The sequence below is a fragment of the Schistocerca americana genome, chromosome 1, assembly GCF_021461395.2.
Source record: "Schistocerca americana isolate TAMUIC-IGC-003095 chromosome 1, iqSchAmer2.1, whole genome shotgun sequence".
NCBI lineage: Eukaryota > Metazoa > Arthropoda > Insecta > Orthoptera > Acrididae > Schistocerca > Schistocerca americana.
This window is the reverse complement of record NC_060119.1, coordinates 331991961-332015483: the sequence shown is the minus strand read 5'-3', so window position 1 is coordinate 332015483 and position 23523 is coordinate 331991961. Positions and strand designations below refer to the sequence as shown.

At 44.2% G+C, this 23523-nt stretch overlaps 1 protein-coding gene across 1 annotated transcript in view; it reads right to left on the bottom strand.

Annotated features, from left to right (window-relative positions):
* LOC124599071 (nuclear pore complex protein Nup107) overlaps window positions 1-23523 on the bottom strand; it is a 225362-nt gene that overhangs the window by 142464 nt on the left and 59375 nt on the right. Inside the window, exon 3 of the mRNA XM_047136046.1 lies at window positions 5119-5279. Coding sequence (XP_046992002.1) covers window positions 5119-5279 — 161 coding nt within the window. The remainder of the gene's footprint in view (window positions 1-5118; window positions 5280-23523) is intronic.

Sequence of the window (23523 nt, the reverse complement as noted above, 5' to 3'; positions counted from 1 at the left end):
ATCATTGTGGTTACTCGCTCAACCACTACATCGATGTCTTTGTGTGGGGGAGATTCAATGATGACGGCAGAGTTGAAAGCTTCCCAGTCTGCCTTGTTTAATGCCCATCAGGGTAGGTGTCTTGGGGAATGACGGGGGGGTGAGTGGGGGGGGGGGGGGGGTGACAGGAATATGGTAGGGGGCCCCAGTATTTAAGAAGGAGATGTCGAGTTAAGATAGTAAATTCTTGACAGCCCTACCTAAGCCAGTAATCATGGTGCCACCCTTCATGGGGTTATGGGTGTTAAAATCTCCCAAAAGTAGGAAAGGTTTTGGGAGTTTATTAATCATTGTGACCAATGTGTTCAGGGGTACTGCACCATTTGGAGGAAGATATCTATTGCAGTCAGTTATTTCTTGTGTTGTCCTTATCATCTTATCCTGAGAGCCACTGCTTCGAGAGGAGTTTGAAGGGGCACAGGTTGGCTACATACAGAGTTCAGGACATGGTTGCATACTCCACCCGACACACTATTGGAGCCACTACTGTTTTTGTAACATTCCCTATAGCTGCGAAGGACAGGGTTCCACATTGCCGAGAACCAGTTTTCCTGGAGGGCAATGCAGAAAGCAGGCGTAAAGCTTGACAGTTGTCATAGCTCAGCCAGGTAGCGGAAAAACCGCCACAGTTCCACTGGAGGATAACACTGTCTTGATGCTGGGAATGTATGAAGCAATCAAGGAGGAAGTTTATACCTCAGGGTCACCTGCTGCCATCGATTGAGTACCTGTGCAAACTATAACCACCATGTCTGAGGGTTCGGCAAGATCTAGGTCCTCGGGGATTGCCAGAATCTCCACCTCATCCTCAAACACAGAACTTTTAGGTAGTGGTGGTGTGGGCGCCACCACAATTTATTTTTCCTTGGGGGTCTTCTTCTTCTTCTTCTTCTTCTTCTTCTTCTTCTTCTTCTTAGATTTCTCTCACTGGCTGGGTGGGCTTCACTGATTCAGTCTTGGGGACTGAGGAGGATCTTTAAGCCCTACGACCAGCTGTCTGTGGGTGCTTCAGCCACTGGCCGTGACCACTTTCCCTCTGGTAAGAACCTGTGAAGGGAGTTACCCAAGGGACCACTTCCTAGCGAGAGCAGCCAAAGAAGACTGGTAAGTGGGGACTGATGTCCCCGATGGTTGGACGGGGGGAGGGGCGGGGGGGGGGGGGGGGGGGGGCATTCCTCTCGAAGTAGGCAACACGTTAGCAACAAAGACAGTCTTGCAAGCCTGAGGGCCAACTATAAATGGCTGAACTGATTGGGCTGGAATCGGAGTTGTAGCTGTGGCCTTAGATGCTGTTGTGCGCACAAGATACAACCTTTCAAATTTTCTCTCAGCCTCAGTGTAGTTCAGTTGATCCAGAGTCCTGTATTCCATGATTTTCCTTTCTTCCTGTAGAATCCTGCAGTCCAGTGAGCAAGGGGAATGTTGCTTGCCGCAGCTGACACATGTGGGAGGTGGAGCACATGGAATATTGGGATGTGATGGATGTCCACAATTGCGACATGTGACACTGGAAGTACAGCGGGAAGACATATGCCCAAACTTCCAGCACTTAAAGCACCACATTGGGAGAGGGATATATGGCTTCACATCACAGCATTATACCATCACCTTGACCTTCTTTGGTAATGTATCACCCTCAAAGGCCATGATGACACTGGTGACCACCTGATTATCCTTTGGATCCATATGGACATGCCAGGCGAAATGAATAACTCGCCACCAAGGTGGCGCACAGCTCGTCATCTGACTGCAAAACAATGTCACTGTGGAATATAATACCTTGGACCATATTTAAGCTCTTATAGGGTGAGATGGAAACAGAAATACCCCCAGCTTGTCACAGGTGAGTAATGCCCGTGACTGGGCAGGGATGCTGTTTTTATCAGGACTGACCCAGATCGCATTTTAGACAATCCCTCCACCTCCCCAAACTTGTCCTCTAACTGCTCCACAAAATACTAAGGCTTCATCAACATGAAGGATTCCCCATCAACTCTCGTACAAACTAGGTACTGGCGTGAATAAGGTTCGATTACACCTTTAGCCCGGCGCTACTACGTTGGTGTGGTCAGGGAGGGGAATACTTCCTTGCATTAAACTGAGACCTCGAATGCTTAGCGACTGCTTGTGTTTGACCACCAGCAAGTGATGACTTTGTGTGCTTCATGGCATGTCATCTGCCCTGATGCCACCCACTTTGGCCAGAGGCCCTCCCTACAGGCACCACCCAACCTCAGCAAAGGTCACTTGGCAGGATGGCCATTGCTGGGAGTCCTGATGTTCCAGGTAGACTGGCATCTGCTCTTTGGCATTCATGTGGAGTTAACGGTGCAGGCATGAGCAGAGCAATCCCTGTATAGTCAGAAAGCCACAACCAAGAGGGTATATGGCAACTCCACCACAACAGACTGGCTACCATGCCAGATGACACGTGCAAACAAGTCCATTATCATCGCCAGCACAGAAAATGACACCGCACTGTGGATGGAGGAAATGCACCTGAGAAGGTGTCCTCACATAATAGCTGAAGAATGAGCGAAATTGCAGATCCACGACGATGAAGAAGCTAAAGGTCTCAACACACAATAGACTCTATGCAGCACATAAGAAGCCGTTCCCCAATTGGCTCGCTCTTCAGAAAAATTTTTGGAGAATGATGCTCAAACCCTACAGGGGACCATCACAAAAAGGCCGAGATGTTTGAGACTCCTTTTAGTCACCTCTTACGACAGGCAGGAATAACTTGGGCCTATTCTAATCCACGGACCTGCAGGGGGGGACACAGACAGGGAAGATAACTACATGCACTTCATTAAGTAATCATAATTATATTGTATGAATATAATACAGGGAAACATTCCACGTGGGAAAAATATATCTAAAAACAAAGATGCTGTAACTTACCAAACGAAAGCTTTGGTATGTTGATAGAGACAAAAAATTCACAAACACACACACATATTACAAGCTTTCGCAACCCATGGTTGCTTCATCAGGAAAGAGGGAAAGAGAGGGAAAGACGAAAGGATGTGGGTTTTAAGGGAGAGGGTAAGGAGTCATTCCAATCCCGGGAGCGGAAAGACTTACCATAGGGGGAAAAAAGGACAGGTATACACTCGTGTGTACACACACACACACACACACACACACACACACACACACACACACACACACACACACACACACACCTCCATCCGCACATATACAGACGCAGGCAGACCTGTGTGTGTGTGTGTGTGTGTGTGTGTGTGTGTGTGTGTGTGTGTGTGTGTGTGTGTGTGGGCGCGCGCGCGGAATTGGAATGACTCCTTACCCTCTCCCTTAAAACCCACATCCTTTCGTCTTTCCCTCTCTCCTGATGAAGCAAACGTGGGTTGCGAAAGCTTGTAATTTGTGTGTGTGTTTTTTGTCTCTATCAACATACCAACGCTTTCGTTTGGTAAGTAACAGCATCTTTGTTTTTAGATATAATTATATTGCATTTATTTCTTTCACGCAGCTCACAAAACACTTTAGAGATCATCCTACCATTACAATAGTATACCAATTTTAACAAGGGTGTCATTTTCATAAGTTAATCCTCAATGCAAAGAAGTAACTTCAGATGTGCCATAGGAAAGTGTGTTGGCTCCCTTGCTGTTCATGTTGTATATTAATGACCTTGCAGACCATAATAACAGTAACCTCATACTTTTTCCAGATGATGAAGTTATACACAACGAAATACTGCCCAAAAGAAGCTGCATAAATATTCGGTCAGATCTTGGTAAGATTTCAAAGTGGTGCTAAGATTGGCAACTTGATTTAAATGTTCATAAATGTAAAATTATGCACTTCATAAAACAAAAAAACATATAATCCTATTAATACAATATCAATGAGACACAGTTCGAATCAGCCAACTCATACAAATACTTGGGTGTAACACTTCATAGGGATACGAAATGAGATGATCACATAGGCTCAGTTGTAAGTGAAGTAGGTGGTAGTTTATCGGTAGGCTACTGGGCAAGTGCAATCAAATTATAAAGGGGACTGCTTACAAATCCCTCATGTGACAGGTTCTGGAATACTGCTAAAGTGTGTGGGACCCATACCAAATAGGACTAAAAGAGGATATTGAACATATACAGAGAAGGGAAGCACAAATAGTCACAGGTTTGTTTCATCCATGGGAAAGTGTCACAGAGATACTGAAGGAACTGAACTGGCAGACTCTACGAGAGACGTAAAATATCCCAAAAAATGTTTATTAATAAAGTTTCGAGAACTAGCTTTAAATTATGATGCTAGGAATATACTATAACCCCCTACATATTGCTTACATAGAGACTGTAAGGATAAGGTTAGAATAACTGCTGCATGCACAGAGGCATTCAAACTATCATTCTTCTCGCACTCCTGTGGTTTGCAGAGCATAGGTGTAGATGTAGATCTAAAACTTTTCAAAACTGGAGCTTGGACTCAGTCACAAACATATAGACAAAGAAATTATTTTACATACAACATAAAAGCATTTGCTACTTATTTTTTCTGTAAATAAGTTGTTTTGATTTACCTACTTGTTCAGTGGCATTAACTGATCCATCACAAAAAAACCTTAATACACAGAACACTAAAACCACTTTCTTCTTGGTGGAAAAGGTGATGTGGATTATTACTTGTTTACATTGCAGCTGAACAAGTGCACACAACTGAAAGTTTACACTATTAAATGCTTGGATAAATTACAGTACTCAGTACCAGGAGTGAGTGGAGGAAGGTTTGGGGGTGGGGGGCAAATACTTTGAAACAGGAGGATCTTCGGATCTTGTGGTTGGATCTGTCAGGGTAGGTGGGGTGGAAATTGTAAATTCAAACATTTCTGTGTGAAGACTGGAATGAGTTTGTTGAAATAATCTGTGGCAACTCAGAAAGATGAAGATATAAATATCTCGTAACCTGTCCTATACAAACTGATTCTGTTGTCCTGCTGCATACAGAAAACAAATACAAATGAAATTTAGAATGTTAACCACTTTTTATTTTATTTTAATGACAATATGTTTTCAGCTGAGGGAAAAAATGATTCTACATTACCTCTACACTCAACTTTGACCTCTTCCTCTTCCAGTTTTCAGTTATCAGCTGAATTGTATGCTTGCAGTTCTGAATTAAAGCAAGCACTATATCAAAAATCCTCCTTTCAGTTGCATGTTGTTGCAGAGACTCCAGGAATAAAGTGTAGAGACTGTCAGCATCTAATGAAAGTAGCAGAAATCCTTGTACAACATATAAATATTAAGCACAAGAAAAATAGTATTAGCATTCAATTTCACAATGAACAGCAAATAATCACATTTGATTTCTTATTAGTTAAACGCTCTATTATTTTTATAAACATTTTGAAACAAACTTCCTGAAACCAAAATGAGAAAGTGTGTCCACAGTTCACAAAGAGCAACAGTAGTACCTGTCATTCCAGTCCATGACAGTTTGTAGCGATGTATGGTACACACTATTTACCACATCGAATCAATTAATGATTTGGACTTCAGTGTAAGATTTTGACTATTTTTTTGTTGTTCTATGCACCCACAGAATGAAGAACTAGTACAAAATTTCACTCTTTGAATGCCTACATCAGTTATTTTTGAAACTTAAAGGAATGAAAATTGGTCATTTTTCTAAAGTGCAATAAAGCAAAAATACCTAAATTCAAAACTATACATAGCAGGGGTCTGAAACTGACATCAATGTAAACGTCTTGGGTTAAGCTTCAATTTGATATGCAACACAATAGTGATGTAACATTTGGTTGATTTTACTAAGACCTGAAAAAATATCGTTTGGAAAACGTATTAAAGTCCCATGTTGTTATACTACATTCTTAGTGGGATATCCACAACTGTTCCTTGAATTGTTCTTGGGGGATAAAATCTGCTGCAGTTGCAATTCTGAAGTTCCTTTATTTGAATAAAGGCATGTACACTAACCAGGTTTTAGGACAATAATCCCATCTTCAGGCACTACTTAACTGCCTATAAGAAACTTGAACAACTAACACAGACAAATCAACAAAACTATCCATTAGTGTGAGAGACCTGTTATAGACTGGAGCTGACCAGAGAACCATACAAGCATCCAAGCAGCCGGATGTCAAGTACACCTACCATGACCCATGTAACTGACTCAGCATGTGGCTACCTGAGTGGTTATATAGCTCTGTTTACCTGTAATCTTACCAGTCACACCACATTTTTCATGCATCACCTGCACAGACTGCAGAAATTTGTTAATCGGCTACTTGACTTTTACAGTTTTCTCGTATGTAATTATATAGCATCTGGATACGAAATTGTTTTTTGAAACAGGAGAGTGGTGTACATGCTATTATTCAAATTAAGGAACTTTGGAATTACAGCTGCAGCAGATTTTATTGACCCTGAACAACCCCTTCCTTAAAAAAAAAATTACAAATAGTGGTTTTAATTTCAAAATGGAGAAAGAATATGTTCTTAAGATGAAACAATTAAGAAGACTGGATTACATACATGAATTAAGTGAATTTACAAAGAAATGGTGAAATTAGTACATTCCTTCTAACAAGCTGAGGTCTCAGGCTTATTAAAAACTGAATTACATTTTTATTAATTGGACAGGATAATCTTGGTAAGATATTTAAGTAATAAAAATATCAGAAACAGAAATGACTGCATAATAATGATGTTACTGAACATCATCTGTATTTTTAACAATGGAAACTCCATGTTGGGATAACAACATTATAAAGAAACTATAGTAGTTAAAGCCTTCATCATCAGAAAAGCGGACCTGACTGCAACCGTCACATACAATGGAAGAAGTAACATGGAAGCAGTGGGGTAGGGGAAGGGATAGCAGGGTATGGGTGGGGTGAGAGAAGCACACTGACTGGAAGATTGTGCAGGGACTGGACTGCCAACAGGCACAGTGTCAAGGTGCTGTGAGCAGGGAGGAGTGAAAAGAGGACAGGGAGCGAGGAGCAGGGGAAGGCGGCGGGGAGGGGGGAGAGAAGGAAGAGCAGGGAAGACTGGGCCACCTGTGAAAGCAGCCATGTCACTGACCAGCTCTGGTGCTATCATTGCACAGTTTTTGATATTGGTGTGACCACCAACCAGCTGTCCACCAGGATGAATGGTCACTGCCAAACTGTTGCCAAGAGCAAAGTAGACTGCCCTGTGGCACTACATGCAGCTGAACATTACAGACTTGAACATGGCGAACTCTTATAAAGACAGGCGTCTATTAATAAAGTTTCAAGAACCGGCTTTAAATGATTACTCTAGGGGTATCCTGCAACCCCCTACATATCGCTCACACAGTGATTGTGAGGATAAAGACAAAATTAAGCCAGTAGCCTGATGTCTCTGTGTTTCAGAAAAAAACAGTAAATAATTTCTTCATGAACAGCATATATCGGATATAAACAAAGACATAGATGAATAAATATATTTATAAGCATGCTGCTACCGTTTTTTCAGTGGAGTACTTATGGCCTGATGCGATCGATAATAATCGTCCACTTTGACCTCCAATAACTCGTGTACTATTGAAGTTACATGCCTGTAATTCATACCAATTCAGGTTTACACTAATGGCTTTATAAAGACACATCGATCGACGAAATCAGATGAAGGGTTTAGATTTTGGAAATTCGTTGCTGGGTGTTACTTGCATAATTTACAAGTCAGATACTAAACTTCAAACTAATAAAGACATTGAAAATCTGATTACACCATCAGAACCGTCATGCAAATAATGGTAATGTACATGTTTCTTTTTAAGGTATCATTCATCTGGCTACTATTAATTTATACACGAACTGTGAAATGTCTGCCATTAAGGTTTCACCAAGTCCGCCATCTTTGGCACTCCCGGCCTGTCTCCATCGACACAACGTCACCATGGAATTCCCAGCCATGCGGCCGATGGATTCCAGCTAACGTTCGGCAACATGTGGCCCGCCAACTCCGAACATAGAATATTTCCAGGGCGCCACAACTCACCAGTTACCTCACAGCTACCAGCTGAATTGTCTGTCCTTTAATACTAAGTGTCGATCCTCTTCCTGCATTTCGGCAGAAGTTTCTGGCATTGAAGCGAGACCATATGAACTTCCACCTCTCTACATGAAGACGACTGAGGAATGTGAGGAGACCATATACACATTCGTCTTAGAGTCTTACATGTTTAGGAGAGTCCATTATTATACAACTTCGAGTTTAGATGAAAATACGTTTCCAGTAAATCAAATTTCTGATTATGTGTGCCCATTCTTTCTGTTTTGAATTAACAGAGAAAAACCACATGTACCTATTTTATCTCTGCATTGTTTATGTTTTGAAGACCGTACAGTTATGAAGTGCCAATCTGCAATGAAAGTTACGTCGAGTTATCAGAATGTCTAAGCGAAAAATCAAAATTCCCAGTATCAGTTGCTAAAATTGTGGGTGTATTTGATGGCAAGTAGTCACATTGTAAGATGTTAAGTAGCTACTGCTTGATTCATTACACCTTTCGCAATATCATTGGTACGCATGCGAACCTCGGCTTCTATTGGTGATAGAAAGGTAGGATCAAGTGTTTTGGACAGCCCATTTGTATACCGAGCAGAAAGCTCGTCTCAGTGTAATTACCATACAGGAGCATATTAGCCTTTTTGTGTTCCGATAGCAGCATTTTTTGGCTAGTAAAGTATACCAAGGTGGCTCAGTGCCTTAACGGATATGGAAACATCAAAACAAACCACGTATTATTGAGAAATGCTCTGAGGAAGCGATCAATCCTACAAATATTCTCGCTTGTGTACTACATTCTGAGTACAGAACATTTACAGGCGACAGTGGTGAATTAGAGGGTTATACACTACTGGCCATTAAAATTGCTACACCATGAAGATGACTTGCTACAGACACGAAATTTAACAGACAGGAAGAAGATGCTGTGATATGCTAAATGATTAACTTTCCAGTGCATTCACACAAGGTTGGCGCCGGTGGCGACACAACGTGATGACATTAGGAAAGTTTCCAACCGATTTCTCATACACAAACAGACGTTGCCTGGTGAAATGTTGTGATGCCTCGTGTAAGGAGGAGAAATGCGTACCATCACATTTCCGACTTTGATAAAGGTCGGATTGTAGCCTATCACGATTGCCGTTTATCGTATCGTGACAATGCTGCTCGCGTTGGTTGAGATGCAATGACTGTTAGCAGAATACGGAATACGGAACGCCGTGCTACATCCCAACGGCCTCGTATCACTAGCAGTCGAGATGATAGGCATCTTATCCACATGGCTGTAATGGATCGTGCAGCCACATCTCGATCCCTGAGTCAACAGATGGGGATGTTTGCAAGACAACAACGATCTGCACGAACAGTTCGATGACATTTGCAGCAGCATGGACTATCAGCTCAGAGACCATGGCTGCAGTTATCCTTGACGCTGCATCACCGACAGGAGCGCCTGCAATGGTGTACTCAACGACGAACCTGGGTGCACAAATGGCAAAACGTCATTTTTTGGATGAATCCAGGTTCTGTTTACAGCATCATGATGGTCACATCCGTGTTTGGCGACATCGCAGTGAACGCACATTGGAGGCGTGTATTTGTCATCGCCATACTGGCGTATCACCCGGGATCATGGTATGGGGTGCCATTGGTTACACGTCTCTGTCACCTCTTGTTCGCATTGACGGCACTCTGAACAGTGGACGTTACATTTCAGATGTGTTACGCCCCGTGGCTCTACCCTTCATTCTATCCATGCGAAACCCTACATTTCAGCAGGATAATGCACGACCGCATGTTGCAGGTCCTGTACAGGCCTTTCTGGATACAGAAAATGTTCGACTGCTGCCCTGGCCAGCACATTATCCAGATCTCTCACCAATTGAAAACATCTGGTCAATGGTGGCCGTGCAACTGACTCGCCACAATACGCCAGTCACTATTCTTGATGAACTGTGATATCGTGTTGAAGCTGCGTGGGCAGCTGTACCTGTACACGCCATCCAAGCTCTGTTTGACTCAATGCCCACGCGTATCATGGCCGTTATTACTGCCAGAGGTGGTTGTTCTGGGTACTGAGTTCCCAGGATCTATGCACCCAAATTCCGTGAAAATGTAATCACATGTCAGTTCTAGTACAATATATTTGTCCAATGAATACCCGTTTATCATCTGCATTTCTTCTTGGTGTAGCAATTTTAATGGCCAGTAGTGTAAAATAATTGCACGACTTTAAACAGACGGTGAGAGTAAATGGCGATCTAGACGTGTGCAATCATTGGACTGAAAATCTGTCCATTCTTTTAAAAGGGTGCAATCCAGAAAATGCAAGAGAAATCCTACATTTTTGCTTCTCATTTGTCATCTGAATACACGTTTTGAAGGAGAAGACTTGGGAAACGTTCTAAACACCAAAATGAAAACAAAGCTGACATATCTAAGTGTTTAATTGTCCATTATTTGTCTTAGGTTATTACAAAATGAGCGTTTACAATATTTCCTAATTCCACGCGCATTCTTTACCTTTTCTTCCTTTCTTCAATAAATAAAACAGGTATCTGTTAGACATGAGTTAGGCAACATCTTTCAGAAGGAAGCTGCTATTGTAAAGTAGAAACATACCACCATCCCCAGAACTCTTGCTTAAACATTTTCGAATGTATTGCCACATACAGTCAGCTTTAAGTGCATTCTTGTTTAATCCAGGAGTAAGAGGCGTCAGTGCTATAGACGGAATCATGAATTATGGCGGCAGAGTTTAGGCTTATTCTACATACATACTTCATGCAGTCCCCGACAGCCAATGAGCGTTCAGTAGTGTTCTGAGCGCTCTGCTTTGAATCCTGTAGCTAATGTGAGTATTAAATGTAATTGTAGCGAATTGATTAGTGAATTTTTATTCCTTTGTTGCGTGTTGGTGGTAAGTGATACATTCTGCATAGGCAAGGGAGCGACAATGTGCAGTATATAGGTTTTCTTCAAGCAGAATAAATGCGCATACGCGTATTGCAATTTTCGCTTGGGATTGTCAACAATAGAAGCCTCGTCCGTGCCTCGACATGCGCGAACCGCCATCGTTCATGGATCAGACTATTGTCATCTGTATCCATCAGCCTCGGGCAGTTGCTCGTTGCTCGTTCTACTAACTTCCAAACATCTAACAGGGGAAGAATAAACTGAACATCTTTCTCACGATAGTTCTCAGTGTTTTCGAACATCCAATGATCAATGTTCAGCGAGAGATTCACAACAGTGAATGCCCAGCGATACTCGCAAACCTTGACCACCCTTCGCCAAGCGATCAAATCAAAACGACCAGGCATTCTCACCCGTGGGGCGATTCTGCTCCACGACAATGCAAAGCCTCATATGGCCAACACAATCGCGGCACTCCTGCAGAAATTGAAATGTGAGGTTCTCGGCCAGCCTCTCCCTGTGATTACGCCATTTTTGGTCCCCTTAAAAATGCTCTGAGGGGCAAACGATTCACCTCAGATGACGACGTCTGGCTGTACTTGCGGAACTGGTTCACATCGCAGCCCTGGTCTTGGTCTATATCGAAAAAAATCGATGCCGCGAAAAGATACCGATGTCTCGAAAAAAAAAAAAAAAAAAAAAAAAAAAAATGAAAAAATCGACATATCGAAAGAAAAAATACCGACACGTCGAAAAAAACCGACACCCCGGGAAAATGTCGATATATCGAAAAACGACGATATCTATTTTACTGTATCGTTCTGAGGAAAAACGCCGACCTCCGGAAAAACGCCGACCTCCGGAAAAACGCCGACCTCCGGAAAAACGCCGACCTCCGGAAAAACGCCGACCTCCGGAAAAACGCCGACCTCCGGAAAAACGCCGACCTCCGGAAAAACGCCGACCTCCGGAAAAACGCCGACCTCCGGAAAAACGCCGACCTCCGGAAAAACGCCGACCTCCGGAAAAACGCCGACCTCCGGAAAAACGCCGACCTCCGGAAAAACGCCGACCTCCGGAAAAACGCCGACCTCCGGAAAAACGCCGACCTCCGGAAAAACGCCGACCTCCGGAAAAACGCCGACCTCCGGAAAAACGCCGACCTCCGGAAAAACGCCGACCTCCGGAAAAACGCCGACCTCCGGAAAAACGCCGACCTCCGGAAAAACGCCGACCTCCGGAAAAACGCCGACCTCCGGAAAAACGCCGACCTCCGGAAAAACGCCGACCTCCGGAAAAACGCCGACCTCCGGAAAAACGCCGACCTCCGGAAAAACGCCGACCTCCGGAAAAACGCCGACCTCCGGAAAAACGCCGACCTCCGGAAAAACGCCGACCTCCGGAAAAACGCCGACCTCCGGAAAAACGCCGACCTCCGGAAAAACGCCGACCTCCGGAAAAACGCCGACCTCCGGAAAAACGCCGACCTCCGGAAAAACGCCGACCTCCGGAAAAACGCCGACCTCCGGAAAAACGCCGACCTCCGGAAAAACGCCGACCTCCGGAAAAACGCCGACCTCCGGAAAAACGCCGACCTTTCGAAACACGCACACGCGCGTGCGCACACACAGAAAAGTGTCATCTCTTGATGTTCATGACCGACTGAAATCAGTAACTGGATTCATTTTTGTGTGTTGTAACTGGAATAAAACTTGTATAAATATTTTATGTTTGCTATTGTGGTTCCTTGGTGCTGAGAAAAGAGTAAACTGAATGGCAGCTGATCAAGAAATGCTAGTATACTATTTGCAGATGTATTGGCCTATGTGATATTTTCAGAGATATGCACCATGTTTCCCCAAAGAAAACATGCTGTGTTATTTTCCGAGATATGCACCATGTTTCCCCAAAGCAAACATGCTGTGTCAGTTTCAGAGATTCACAACGTTTAGGAGCGACGACTTAAATACAGGTTTCTGCTATTGGCCAAGTATGTTTAGTAAACATCAAATTCATTTCTCTCTTTTCGTTCGCTTTTATTACGAACAGTTGTCATATATTACTCCAACATCGGATATCAGAGAGAGAATGCAGAGAGCAGCCAAATGTGTTAGCTCTAACGCTACAGCTCTGCGAATGGCAGGCGCTCTGGGTAGCTATCTGGGGGGAGAAGTTTCACTTCAGAGAATCCACTCCAAGGTTGTAAGGCGTTACTGTATTAGATGGTCACAAACAAGCAAAAGGCATCGAGCTTGATACTTTTCCCTGAGAACTGCAGTATCAATGTGTTCAAAAAAGTTCAAAAACCGTTTCAAAGTCATATGAATAGTCGATGGACTAACGCTCGCTGGATGCTAGGCGCTTTGTGAAACAAGGTTTTTTCCCCCCCTCAAGAATTTAGATTTGCTCCCCCCCCCCCCCCCCTCCTAGATCTGGGCCTGCTGCGCATTCATGAATCTGGCAGCTTGGGCGCTCCAGTAAAATTTTTCCCGGTGGCATCTAGCTGCTTGCTGCGACTGCTTACACAGCCAGCAGCCACATTTCTGTAGCGAGAAGCGGGAGAGGGTACTACTAAACTGCGCATGCCCACGATCCTGCTCTTAACTGCAAAGACGAATCTAATGTAAGCAGTTGTGACGTCAAACTCATCGAAGACAATTTGTTGTTAAGAAGTATTGCATAGTCTTCCTAAAGCCTTTCACACATTTTGCTGTTGGCAGACGCTTGTATGAGCATTGTGTTTTGTTGCTGTATATGGCGCATTTCCTTTACAATTTAAGTTTTATTTTCGTTTCTTCTCTCGCTCATGTTTTATTGCTGCAGTATTATTCTGCAGTAGCGGGATACAGTGTTATCCTTCATTTGAGTATCGGTTCTTACCGGTCAAAATTACAAAAATTTAACTGAAAACAAAAACAATGAAACATTCCCGGAATTCTAAAAAATTCCCGGGTTTTTCCCGGTTTTCTCCCGGATGAAAAAATTCCCGGGTTTTTCCCGGATCTCCCGGGTGTCCCAGGTCGTACACACCCCGTCGTTAATCCTCTGGGCGGATTCGATTCGCGGCCGGCGCCCTCCTCGGATCCTTCAATAGGTGTGCTAACGTGCGCGGCAGTCTGGGCGTGTTTCTTGTCCATATACAATGTCCATCAGTAAGCGAAAAAAAGGTTCTCAAGACATAGTATTACAATATACAGAGAGGTCCAGAAAAATAGACGCTCTTGATAGTATCTTTGGAACAAAATGACATATCGCTGCAATTTTTCGCGGTAGCGTAGTCCATTGTTTCCTCAGCAGATCTTCGCGTAAGTTTTCCAGCAGATGACAGGGTAGGAATGAAGAACTAAGACTGCCATTTGAGCAACGCAAAGTCGTACTGAAGTGGTGCTGGAAGTACGAAAACATGGAGTTACAATGGCAGTGGCTTAATGTGTACAGGACTCAGCCACCAACACGTACAACAATTTATTGTGTTTGGGATAAATCTGAAGCTGACACTACTGTTCAGGATATGCAGAAGTAAAGGTTTGGCCGACCAAACAAGTGAACAAGTCCCGCTTCCAGCGCTGCTGTGTAGCAGTAGTTTAGAAGGTCACCTCAAAAGTCTGAAGCAGGGTGCACGTGAAAGTGGGCTGAGCCAATCATGCACACGACGTATACTGGAGGCTGCAAAGTGGAAAGTATACATTCCAAGATAGCTGCAAGCTGTGAACGAGGACAACCCGGATCGAAGGATGGAGTATGGAGTATTGCGAGTGGTTTGAAGGCATGCCTTGCGAGGATGAACGTTCTGCATGGATGCGTATCTGGTCTGACGAGGCCCAATTCAAACTGAACGGAACTGTAAACCGCCGCAATTGTGGACACTGGGCTCGTGAAGATCCTCACATTCACGTGGACCAACATGTTAATCTACCGCGTATTAATGAGTGGCGTGGTTGGATTGACCCATTCTTCTTTGAAGATACCGTAACTGCTGAGGTGTACCTTCATATGCTGCAAACATTTATTATACCTACCATGCGAGAGGTATTACCAACAACAACAAATGGAGGTCGCTTTGTACGCACAAAATAGCCTCCTCCTAGTACAAGAATTTAACTTTATGTCATTTTGTTCCATTAATACTGTCTATCAACAACAACAAGAGGGCGCTCTGCCTAGTTACCAGCGATATCATAGCCTACTTGGATGAAAACCTACCTGGACGACGGATAGGTTGAAAATGAGCCGTTTAGAACCCATCACGGTTTCCAAACCTTACACCTTTTGACCTGTACCTGTTGGGGACCTTGAACAAAGAAGTTTACCGACAGAAGCCTGCTATACTAAACGAGCTACGAGAAACCGTAGAGGCGTCCTGTGGAGCTATCACACTGGCAAAACTGACAGCCCTAGTTCGGTCAACAGTTCAGCGGCATCAGCGTTGTTTGGCTGCTAATGGAGGTCGCTTTGTACGCACAAAATAGCCTCCTCCTAGTACACGAATTTAACTTTATGTCATTTTGTTCCATTAATACTGTCTATCAAAGGATGTCTACATTTTTGTGGGGCACTCTGTATTCCTTTTGTTTATAAACTATCATTTCGGTATAATTTCCTTGAGTAGTAGGCTGTTCAGCGTCCAGTTCCAAGTTTTCGGATACAGATCTTCATTTATGCAACATTCCGGTGCTGCTCCCTGTTGGTCTGTTGTGTTATCATTCATAAAAACGCGCTTCCATTGTTTGACAGAAGATTCTGTCGCCATTCGGCACCAAAACGTACCCACAGACAAACAGAAAGGAAAATTTTAAAGGATTTCTCATCCCCTTCGTTATACTTATTTAAATTAACTTAGGTATCTTTTTTATAATGCTTCAAGACATCCATTCGGAACTCGTTCCAGTTCGTATCGAAGTGCACTAGATGAAGCAGGTTGGGGGGGGGATATGAGATACATTGCGTCTGCACCACCACGTCAGGGCAGAGTATGCCCAAACAAACGGCGGAAAATGAAAACGGTTAACGGTTTTCCTACAGAATAATTAACGCCAGCAAATACCAACATATCTCGAGGAAAGTCTTAAATTCCAGGAGGTGAGCTTACATTCCCGGAACAAAATGACCCATTAAGTGGGAACACGACGTAAGACCTGTTTAGCCAAGAAATTCCTGAGTAACACCGCTCCTGCGTGCAGAAACTCTGTGCCAATGTTGAAGTCAGTTTCTCACAAAGTTTCGTTCCGTTATTCCGTCAGGAGGAAACGAATAAAATCAGCTCCAGTAACTGCACTTGCATTCGCTACGAAATCATCATAGGATAACAGCATTTCCAATGCGGCAGACCTCTGATTAGGGAAGAATGGCGAAGGAGATCGACCGCTTTCTTTCAAAGGAACCACCCCGGCATGCGACTTGACCCTAAATAGCTAATCGTAGAAAGCCAAAATCTGGCTAACCGAACGGGATTTTGAACCTGCATTCTCCCAAATACGAGTCCAGTGCCGTATGACCGCTTCCCATCGCTCTGTTCAAGCAGGAGGAAGCCATCATGTCATTTTAGCAGACAACTACTTCATTATGGAACCAATTCCTTTCACATCAAGTTCTATACTCATTGAAGTCGTCCCGACCACGCCTATAGCTAGCTTAACAGCTGCCACACCCATGTCCTTTATTTCCGCCAACTGTGACTCGTGGAGGAGTTGTTGCATTCCTTCGGTTGGTTGGTTGGTTGTTTGAGGTTAAAGGGACCAAACAGCAAGGTCATCAGTCCCTTGTTTCAAATAGACTCCATTCTGCTAACGGGACACCTCAGTATAGTCAGAAAAATAAAACGGATAAAGGGGAAACGTAAAAGGGCAGTCACGTTGTCATTAGTAAAAACAAATGAGGGAAGTTGGCAAGAGAACGAACCCAACACTATGCTGAAACAGCATAGGCAAGACCACCTGTGACTTAAAAGGTACAACTGCTATAATGCAGAAAGTACGTATGGGAATAGAAAAACTAACCAAGCCTTAAAAAGAAGGGGTAAAAACAGAGTAAAAGGGAAAGAAAAGAGGATTCCGGTCAGGGAGGTGAATCGGGAATCTCTGAACACTGCCTACAGTGGGAGACACCCAAACACTCACCGCCCTGCCCCAACACCAGAGGGAGATTAAAAACTTTAAAACTGAGAATAAAAACCACTCTCCCGGAGGAAACCTAGAACCAGAGAGACCATCCGGGAATCGTCAGCCAACATCAAAGGTAAAGTGTGGGGGAGTCTGTACTTAGCACGCAGAGCCAAAAGAAGGGGGCATTCAACCAAAATGTGGGCCACTGACTGGAAGGCTCCACAACCACATAGCGGGGGTGGCTCATCACGCAAAAGGAAACCATGGGTCAGCCTGGTATGGCCAATGCGGAGACGACACAGTGTGGTCGAGTCCTTGCGGGAGAGGCTAAAGGAAGAACGCCATGGGCCTGTATTCACCTTAATGGCACGAAGTTTATTAGACAGTGGAGTAGCCTCCCAAGAATTGGCCCATGACTGTGCAAAGTGGGATTTGATGTGAAGCCGTAAATCCGCTGCAGGAGGGGTTACAGAAAACGGGGGGTAAGTAACTGCTCCCCCAGCCAAACGATCAGCGAGCTCATTACCCGGGATACCCACATGGCCCGGGACCCATAGGAAGTCAATGGAACAAGCAGCACGGTGAAGATCAGCGAGATGGTCATGGATGGCAGAGACCAAGGGATGGCGCGAAAAACACCGATCAATAGCAAGAAGGCCACTCATCGAGTCCGTACATAACAAAACGCGGTTGTGCATTCCTTCGGGCTCAAGATTCTCTGTGTGCCTACCATGGCAGAGAGACTAGCTACTCACGCTCTGAGTCGCACAGGGCACCTCATGGCCCCCTTCAGCTCACGGAGCTTTGCAGGGTTCACCACAAAGACTGATCATTTACTCGTTGGAGGTGCTACATAAGTATTTTGAAGGAAAAAGATTGACCTGCACCTTAATTTAAAGAGGATCAATGCTGCTATATGAGTGACACTATTTCCGTACAGTCTGTCACTGTTTTACACAGTTCTAGACATGTCTCTTGTAGATGTTTTGACGTCGCATTTTTACAAAGGTGTCTAAGATCGCTGTCGTATATTTTCGTATCATTGTCCTGTAGCATGAACAAACCGTGAGGAAAACAAGTGCTCTCCTTTTATCTACAGTGAACTACTAACATCTTAAATTACTCTGAAATAAAAAATATAACACACACACACACACACACACACACACACACACACACACACACACACACACACACACGTGGGGGAGAGGGCGAGCGAGAGAGAGAGAGAGAGAGAGAGAGAGAGAGAGAGAGAGAGCGCGACACAGAGAGAGAGAGAGAGAGAGAGAGAGAGAGAGAGAGAGAGAGAGAGCGCGAGCTGTAACATTTCTTCTGTAACAGAAGCAGTGAAAGTGGATATTGCAGTTTTCAATTCATTGATGGATTCTGGACTGTTTTTATAGACAGTTGCTTTCGATGTACCCCAGAAGCTGGCAGCTGAACACTATTAAAGGTCAAGAAAAGTGTCCGGGTCGGTACAAGGTTATTGTCGACCTTTTTCATTACCCTATGGACAGCTGTCACGCCCTGCTCAGCGAGGAAAGACTGAATCTCCTCGTCAGTCAATCTGTCGATTGATCTAGTAGATACCACACCACGTGACGAATCCAAAGTGCAATGAGCCTCCACCCGGACAGGGAACATGTACAGGAGTGTGGCCCGAAGGAGTTTTTGTACCTGAAAGGCGCTCTCAGTTTCCAACAACAAGGTACCGTTACACATCCTGGTACAAAACTTGACAGGTCTGGCTAAGGCATCTACGCCCTTCTGAATAACAACAGATGAAAAATCCTTTCCGTCCTGAGATCTAGAAACTACGAGGAACTTTGGGGCAGGCGGTAGCACTTTTGTCACTGGTGGCTGGTCAAGTTTCCGTTTTTAGGCAGAAGTCGAGAGAGAAGAAGAAGAGAAATCCATTGCGGATGAATCCCCCATGATGCCAGCGTCTCCGACAGCGCGCTCCTTCCTTGTGGGGACCCTCTCAGAGGGTGCTCCCACCTTAGGTGGATGTTTACACCCCAGGTCACACCTCCCGAGAAACGGATGGAGGGACCAATAGGCATGGTCGGAAGGTGTCAGCTCGGGCAATCACCCCTCCCCAGGCCTGGCCTTTACCAAGGGGTACACACGGGCCCTACTTGTCTACCCCGGGTGCGGAATTACGCTTCACCCCGTCACCAGCTACGCATGCGAACGCATGGGTTGGCCTTCAGGCCACACACAGGGAGGAAACGAGAATAGGAAAAAAAAAGGGAGAGAAAGGACAGACTGTCTCAAACGCCGAGGCGGAGACCATATGGTGGACAAGAAGGCAAGGAGAAGGAGGCAAGGAGAAGGAGGCAAGGAGAAGGAGGCAAGGAGAAGGAGGCAAGGAGAAGGAGGCAAGGAGAAGGAGGCAAGGAGAAGGAGGCAAGGAGAAGGAGGCAAGGAGAAGGAGGCAAGGTAAAAAGTAAGGAAGACAGTGAGAGAGGGAGAAGGACAAAGAAAAGAAACAAACAAAGGAAGGAAGGAAGGAAGGAAGGAAGGAAGGAAGGAAGAAACCAGAATAAGCGAGAAACCAAAGTGACCACAGATGTAAGTCGTTGAACCGTCTGTCTCCAGACGCAGGCGCAGACTACCTCCTTGATGTGGAGAGACTCCTTTTAGTCACCTCTTACGACAGGCAGGGATACCTCGGGCCTATTCTTACCCCGGACCCGCAGGGGGTATGAGCCTTCTTGGACGTTGACAAGGGGGAGGAGTCAATGGTTGTGAGGTCTGGGCACGTGAAAAATCTTCGTGAGTAGGCTCTCCTTTGGATACCTGGGTGTCCGATTTTGGGACCTGTGATTTAGCAGGAGCCGATGGAGGCTGAGCCTTGGAGTGAGCAGATGATGGTGGGAGGTTGAACGGGCGAGCTTTGGGCTGGCCGATCTTACGACCTTGGCAGTGAAGCTGAAATCTCAAGTCTGCATGGTCAACTACTTAGTAGGTCAAGAAGAGGTGAGGACATCTACATCTGCACATCTACATCTATGTGATTACTCTGCTATTCACAATAAAGTGCCTGGCAGAGGGTTCAATGAACCACCTTCAAGCTGTCTCTGTACTGTTCCACCCTCTAATGGCACACAAGAAGCACTTAAATTTTTCTGTGTGAGCCCCGATTTATTTTATCGGGATGATCATTTCTCCCTATGTAGGTGGGTGCCAACAGTATGTTATCGCAATCGGAGGTGAAAACTGCTGATTGAAATTTCGTGAGAAGATCCCGCGCAACGAAAAACGTCTGTTTTAATGATTGCCACTCCAATTCACATATCATGTCTGTGACACTATCTCACCTATTTCACGATAATACAAAGCGAGCTGCCCTTCTTTGTACTTTTTCAATGACATCCGTCAGTCCCACCTGATGCGGATCTCACACCTCACAGCAATACTCCAGAATAGGGCGGACAAGCGTGGTGTAAGCAGTCGCTTTTTTTTTTTTTGTCATCAGTCTACTGACTGGTTTGATGCGGCCCGCCACGAATTCCTTTCCTGTGCTAACCTCTTCATCTCAGAGTAGCACTTGCAACCTACGTCCTCAATTATTTGCTTGACGTATTCCAATCTCTGTCTTCCTCTACAGTTTTTGCCCTCTACAGCTCCCTCTAGTACCATGGAAGTCATTCCCTCATGTCTTAGCAGATGTCTTATCATCCTGTCCCTTGTCCTTATCAGTGTTTTCCACATATTCCTTTCCTCTCCGATTCTGCGCAGAACCTCCTCGTTCCTTACCTTATCAGTCCACCTAATTTTCAACATTCGTCTATAGCACCATATCTCAAATGCTTCGATTCTCTTCAGTTCCGGTTTTCCCACAGTCCATGTTTCACTACCATACAATGCTGTACTCCAGACGTACATCCTCAGAAATTTCTTCCTCAAATTAAGGCCGGTATTTGATATTAGTAGACTTCTCTTGGCCAGAAATGCCTTTTTTGCCATAGCGAGTCTGCTTTTGATGTGCTCCTTGCTCCGTCCGTCATTGGTTATTTCACTGCCTAGGTAGCAGAATTCCTTAACTTCATTGACTTCGTGACCATCAATCCTGATGTTAAGTTTCTCGCTGTTCTCATTTATACTACTTCTCATTACCTTCGTCTTTCTCCGATTTACTCTCAAACCATACTGTGTACTCATTAGACTGTTCATTCCATTCAGCAGATCATTTAATTCTTCTTCACTTTCACTCAGGATAACAATGTCATCAGCGAATCGTATCATTGATATCCTTTCACCTTGTATTTTAATTCCACTCCTGACCCTTTCTTTTATTTCCAACATTGCTTCCTCGATGTACAGATTGAAGAGTAGGGGCGAAAGGCTACAGCCTTGTCTTACACCCTTCTTAATATGAGCACTTCGTTCTTGATCGTCCACTCTTATTATTACCTCTTGGTTGTTGTACATATTGTATATGACCCGTATCTCCCTATAGCTAACCCCTACTTTTTTCAGAATCTCGAACAGCTTGCACCATTTTATATTGTCGAACGGTTATTCAAGGTCGACAAATCCTATGAAAGTGTCTTGATTTTTCTTTAGCCTTGCTTCCATTATTAGCCGTAACGTCAAAATTGCCTCTCTCATCCCTTTGCTTTTCCGAAAGCCAAACTGATCTTCACCTAGCGCATTCTCAATTTTCTTTTCCATTCTTCTGTATATTATTCTTGTAAGCAGCTTCGATGCATGAGCTGTTAAGCTGATTGTGCGATAATTCTCGCACTTGTCAGCTCTTGCTGTCTTCGGAATTGTGTGGCTGATGCTTTTCCGAAAGTCAGATGGTATATCGCCAGACTCATATATTCTACACACCAACGTGAATAGTCGTTTTGTTGCCACTTACCCCAATGATTTTAGAAATTCTGATGGAATGTTATCCATCCCTTCTGCCTTATTTGACCGTAAGTCCTCCAAAGCTCTTTTAAATTCCGATTCTAATACTGGATCCCCTATCTCTTCTAAATCGACTCCTGTTTCTTCTTCTATCACATCAGACAAATCTTCACCCTCATAGAGGCTTTCAATGTATTCTTTCCACCTATCTGCTCTCTCCTCTGCATTTAACAGTGGAATTCCCGTTGCACTCTTAATGTTACCACCGTTGCTTTTAATGTCACCAAAGGTTGTTTTGACTTTCCTGTATGCTGAGTCTGTCCTTGCGACAATCATATCTTTTTCGATGTCTTCACATTTTTCCTGCAGCCATTTCGTCTTAGCTTCCCTGCACTTCCTATTTATTTCATTCCTCAGCGACTTGTATTTCTGCATTCCTGATTTTCCCAGAACATGTTTGTACTTCCTCCTTTCATCAATCAACTGAAGTATTTCTTCTGTTACCTATGGTTTCTTCGCAGCTACCAACTTTGTACCTATGTTTTCCTTCCCAACTTCTGTGATGGCCCTTTTTAGAGATGTCCATTCTTCTTCAACTGTACTGCCTACTGCGCTATTCCTTATTGCTGTATCTATAGCGTTAGAGAACTTCAAACGTATCTCGTCATTCCTTAGTACTTTCGTATCCCACTTCTTTGCGTATAGATTCTTCCTGACTAATGTCTTGAACTTCAGCCTACTCTTCATCACTACTATATTGTGATCTGAGTCTATATCTGCTCCTGGGTACAATCCAGTATCTGATTTCGGAATCTCTGTCTGACCATGACGTAATCTAATTGAAATCTTCCCGTATCTCCTGGCCTTTTCCAAGTATACGTCCTCCTCTTGTGATTCTTGAACAGGGTATTCGCTATTACTAGCTGAAACTTGTTACAGAGCTCAATTAGTCTTTCTCCTCTTTCATTCCTTGTCCCAAGGCCATATTCTCCTGTAACCTTTTCTTCTACTCCTTCCCCTACAACTGCATTCCAGTCGTCCACGACTATTAGATTTTCGTCTCCCTTTACATACTGCATTACCCTTTCAATATCCTCATACACTTTCTCTATCTGTTCATCTTCAGCTTGCGACGTCTGCATGTATACCTGAACTATCGTTGTCGGTGTTGGTCTGCTGTCGATTCTGATTAGAACAACCTGGTCACTGAACTGTTCACAGTAACACACCCTCTGCCCTACCTTCCTATTCATAACGAATCCTACACCTGTTATACCATTTTCTGCTGCTGTTGATATTACCCGATACTCATCTGACCAGAAATCCTTGTCTTCCTTCCACTTCACTTCACTGACCCCTACCAAGTCTAGATTGAGCCTTTGCATTTCCCTTTTCAGATTTTCTAGTTTCCCTACCACGTTCAAGCTTCTGACATTCCACGCCCCGACTCTTAGAACGTTATCCTTTCGTTGATTATTCAATCTTTTTCTCATGGTCGCTTTAGTAGACCTGTTGCACCTTCTAAGGGTTCTGCCAATGAAGCGCAGTCTTTGGTTTGCTCTACC